The 4,928-nt window shown below is 40.6% G+C and overlaps 1 protein-coding gene across 1 annotated transcript; it reads right to left on the bottom strand.

The window, feature by feature from the left end:
• Positions 1-2,553: 2,553 nt before the first annotated feature.
• Positions 2,554-4,191, bottom strand: LOC119310674. Its single transcript, XM_037586342.1, has 3 exons — positions 4,182-4,191; positions 3,273-3,448; positions 2,554-3,130 (listed from the first exon to the last, which is right to left on the bottom strand). Exons 1-3 carry the CDS (start codon positions 4,189-4,191, stop codon positions 2,750-2,752), a joined length of 567 nt encoding a protein of 188 aa, XP_037442239.1. The 3' UTR covers positions 2,554-2,749.
• Between the last annotated feature and the right edge of the window lie 737 nt (positions 4,192-4,928).

Raw genomic sequence — 4,928 nt, 5'->3', positions numbered from 1 at the left:
GGGGGGACTCTAGACAGGTCGTGACTAGTCTAGACTCATAGTCGACGAGTTGATATGAGTTAAACAGTAGGTAGTATGTAGAATAAAATTTATCATACAATGTAATACAAACCTGGGCATTTCAATACAATGTCTAGGGCCTTCCTCTTCTCCATGAACCAGCAGTCTACAAGACAATAAAACCAATCAGATTTGCATAAGAATGAAGTTCAACACTCCAATAGTCCAGCCCAATGAATAAATATCAAACATGAAACATAACACAAATAGGGTAGCAAATAAAGAGGTTCAACGATGAAATTTAAACACAATAGGTCCAACAATAAGTTACATGCAACCAGATTGAAATGCAAGTAAATAAGTACAACACTTCAACACCAAAACATGAATGGCAGATAGAAACAAGAACACATCTTCAGCAATCAAGCCGAGTTCCATGTCTTCAAGGTGAAAATAGGTGTCTTCATCATCTGGTGAATCATCGCCATCGTCTTCATCGTTGCTCTCCATGTCTTTGTCATATTCTGCCGCTTCTAATTCAGCCCTCAACTCTTCATCGTGCACAACCAGCCTTGTTCTTGCGTGGTTCCGAGTGTAGGTGATATAAGGGCCTATGGGTCGTGCAATAGACTCGCCAGGATCACCACGAGCTCTCCTAGGATAGTTGCGACTTGCTAGAGAAGTCGACGCACCCATGGCTTCATCAACTTGAGACCAAAGTACAGGTGTTTCACCATCCATGACTTGAGCTTGATCTTCATGGACCACTTCAGCATTGATATCAACCCATTCATTATCCTACTGAAATTCTTCTAGGACAAGTGGATTAGATTTCTTTGCTTTAGAGCCTTGCTCGCGCAGATTTTGAAACCTAGCTTCCATTTCCCGGTTGTACGAGACATATGATAGCTTGTTCAATCTCTTGTACTCTAGACGGTTTCTCCCTTTGCTGTGGATCTGCAAGCACACAAATAATTGAGACGTTACTGAAATTAGCCTATCAAACCAGCCAACTAATGGCTACTTACATGAGCAAATACACTCCAATTGCGCTCACAGTTGGACGCTGAACAACATAGACTAATGATTCACTTTGCAAGAGTTTGGAGGTCAAAAGCAAGGCCACCATAAGCATTCCACCAAAGAACTACAAAACCGGCAAGTCCAACATTAAAGAGAAGGCCAAAACAACCAACAATTAGTGGAGTAATTGAGTTGAACAAGAATACACAAGTTGCCATAGAATTTATTCTGACGGGGGCTTTTTTTTGTCACGGTCTTTAATTGACAATGGTTCCGACAAACATTCACCTTCCGCCAGCTCATAGTCGTCAGTTTCCCTACTTATAGTTGTTTGTTGCTCATCATCGGACACCATCTTCCATAGCACACCACTGAACATTGAACGGAGACGGGAAGCTTGTCTTTTGTTGGGCACCTTAATGACAAAGAATTTATTTGGGTTCAAGAAGAAAGTAGCCCCATGTAGCTTTTGTTCCATCTGATTATCCCACCTCTTTCCAACAGTAGCTACCACTTGACCTAGGAGGTTTGTCTTATGTGTCAAAGCTTCCTTTATGTGTCTTTGCAACATCCATGGCTGCCAACATTTCTGCCATAGCCGGAGTCTCATCACCATCAGCGATCATCAAAGCTCTAAGAAGTGGCTGTGAAGATCTCATGCAACACTCCACCGATTGCCAAAATGACACGGAGATCACAGTTGCTGCAGCCGCCTTCCGTCCTTCGTTGTCCTTTAATTTGTTTGCATACCATTGTGTGCTAACAAAGAGAGCTTTCAATGTTTGGCTTTGCTTCCACATGTTGGCCAAAGTAAGGAATGATGTAGCAGAACGAGTTGCTCCAGGCCTCACAATTTCTTGCTTACCATTCAAGCTTCTCATTAAATCAAGAACCTTTCCATGGGAATAAATAAACTAGTTGTTCTCTTTGCTTTAGCAATGCAACAGTTGAACTCTTTGATCTTCCTGATGTCTTCTAGCATAAGATCCAAATAGTGGGCAGCACAAGGTGTCCAATACTTAGTAGGATACTTTTCCATTAGAAGTCTACCGACTGCCTTGTAGTTAGATCCATTATTGCTAACTACTAGGACTATCAATTCAAGGCTAATTGGATCAATTTGTTCACTCAATAGCTTTGCATCAACTCTTTTAGAAGAAACATTGGCTGTCCCTAAGAAGAAGGTGCCTTCTGGAGTATTGACGAGGAAGTTGATCAAGTGCCGCCCTGTCATGTCTGTCCAGCCATCTGACATGAGTGAGAAACCGTATTCTTTCCATGCAACTTCATGCTTCCCTTTGAAGTTGTCGTTCTTGATCTTTGCCTTCTCAAGCAATGGTTCCCTCACTTGAAGATAAAGATATGTAATCAGAACCATACTGCCCTATAGATTCCAATAGAATCTCCCAACTCCTTGAATTGACAATATTGAGTGAGGCAATTCTCATACAAAAAGTCAGCTACATGATCATCTACATAATATTTTTGCTCCTTTGTCTTCTTGTTGTAATCCTTCATGGTCTTTTGAGTGCCCTTTGACATATTTCTCTCGGCAACCACCTCTTCCGGTGTCTTCTGAATCTGATTTGCAATGGAATCTCCTTGCTTCTTTGCCACCGTCGATGCCAAATGAGTAGTCCCCTTTGATTTCCTTTTCCTGGAGGCATTGGAGTTGGAGCTGGAAGCTTTTGAACTTGCTTCACATTTCTCTTGTTCAGCACCTTCTTCACCATCTCTTTTGACCACCTTCATCTCCATCAAGATTTTTGAAAGTGTATGAGTTTGTCCTCAAGTAGTCGTGCATTTCCTTTTGAATTTTAGGGATTGATTTGGTGCACATACTCAAAATTGTAAACCCCCCAGCAAGGTGTTTCTTCGTCCTACAAGGTCCAGAGGTAATTTGCTTGCCACACAAATTACATTGCAGCAACAACCTCTCGCTAAGATCTGGCCAGAATGCATATTTCCATGTTGTATCCGTGCTCTTTGTTGGCCTCCTCTTAGGATCTTTGAATGGATCATAGTGCTCGTGAGCTTCTTCTGCAGCTTGAGCTGATCGAACAACTGGGGATATCTCTGGTTGGAGGACATGGTGCTTGCTGTGAATCTGTGATAGAAGGAAAGATAAATCCACTTAGTTGTTTTTTCACCAAAATGAGCCCTAAGCTACCTAGCAGAAGCACTGGAGGTTTAGATCTAGATCAAAGTAGAAGGAAAAGAGAGGAAAGAGGATACATGCTACTACTTACCAGGGGAGGACCACACCACCACCAGCAGCAACCAGGGGAGGAGTGGAGGAGGACAACAACAGCATCAACAACCAGGGGAGGAGGGGAGGAGCACACCACCAACGGCAACCAAGGGAGGAGGGAGGAGCAACCAGCAGCAGGAACTAGGGGCAGCGACAACTGCGACTCGTCGACGACTAGTCACGACTGGTCGAGCGATTCAAAAACAGAGGATTCTGCAACGAACCACAACACAATTCGGTTCTAATGACGTTGACCCACTTACTGACTCGCCGTATTGGCCCCCACTTCTTCCAACATCTTTTTTATCAATTCACATAGGACAGAATCACGAGTTTAAGTCACAATAAATTGATTATTTATACTAAAATTTTATATTCATAAAAATAACTAATAAATCTAACACATAGTTAATGCATTTATTATAATTTTATTTATGATAAATAATTAAATTACAATTCTATTAAATATTTAATATTTTTATTTGTGATACAATTGTAATGTCTAGCTTCAAAAAATGTGCATACACATGCTAGGTTTAAAACCTGGTTTGTGTAAGAATTACAATTGTAATTAATTTATGATGCATTGCGCCTTAAAAGGATTCAAACCAATCCCAATAGATAAATAAATAAATTATCAGGCCTTCATGGATTAATTTGTCATACCCACATGAGCATAGTGTATACACCTATGTGTGTATCCTTAAATATGTTGACATAGAATCCTAGGGTACATGGTCCCAGAAATATCTGGATAGGGCTTTCTTGTTTATGATTACATATACAGAAATAAAAAAAATCAGAACAAACCTAAAACATTGACATTTTTTATGAACAAGGTCAAAAATATCTGTTTTTTATTTCCATGTTTATTGAACCAATCATCCATCTATTTTTTCTTCTGTACATCCTTCCATGCCTGTATAGAAAGAGGCATTGTTACCCATTAACATTGGAAATAGGCTTTCACTTATAGATAAAGCAATGGTCCATACAACCAACATCCAAACTTGTGATCAAGAGCGGCGACCGGGGCAACAACACAATCATGCCTAAAGAAACAAAAGAGAAATGACACCACAGTGGGTACAAGCTAAAGAGAAAGGATTACAATAATGTAGTGCTAAGAAGGGAGAATCAATTTGGGTAAAACTACACAAAAATCTGGCAGATTGTGGTAAAGGGGAGGGAAAAAATGCAGACAAGTCTCACTGACTCATTCTCACCAAAGCACACAAATACACTATTGCTCTGCTGCAACTTGTGATGTCCATGATCCGACTAGTGCGGATTGAACTTATCTTTCAGCAGCAGGCAAGGGAAGGCTTAGAATTTGCTGAAGTGACTCTTCTTTTAGAGAGCAGTTGGATGTAGTAAATCTAGTGTCCAGTTTTCTCTTTCAAAATCATGTGTCATTGGGGCAGGTTACCTATTATATGTTTGCAATTGTTGGGGTGTGGACCACTCCCAATAAAGAAATATCACGTTTGCAAGTAAGACTTACAAAATTTCTACCCTAGTGCTCCTCCCGATCCAATATATGTCTGTTTTCCGTTAGCTAGTGAAGACATCCAATAAGCTTGAACTATGCCTTGTTCCTCCATTTATACCAGTGATTGGCTGGTGGAATGAGACCAACCATTCAGTAGCATGT

The sequence above is a fragment of the Triticum dicoccoides genome, chromosome 5B (assembly GCF_002162155.2).
Source record: "Triticum dicoccoides isolate Atlit2015 ecotype Zavitan chromosome 5B, WEW_v2.0, whole genome shotgun sequence".
Lineage (NCBI taxonomy): Eukaryota > Viridiplantae > Streptophyta > Magnoliopsida > Poales > Poaceae > Triticum > Triticum dicoccoides.
The sequence above is the reverse complement of the archived record's forward strand: the minus strand, read 5'-3'. Positions and strand labels throughout refer to the sequence as shown.

What these genes read in the sequence shown, in the direction of transcription:
- LOC119310674 (XM_037586342.1), bottom strand. An exon ending in GGTGGTGTGGTCCTCCCCTG is followed by an intron (nt 3,131 to 3,272) that starts GTAAGTAGTAGC and finishes CTTCTATCACAG; the next exon opens with ATTCACAGCAAGCACCATGT.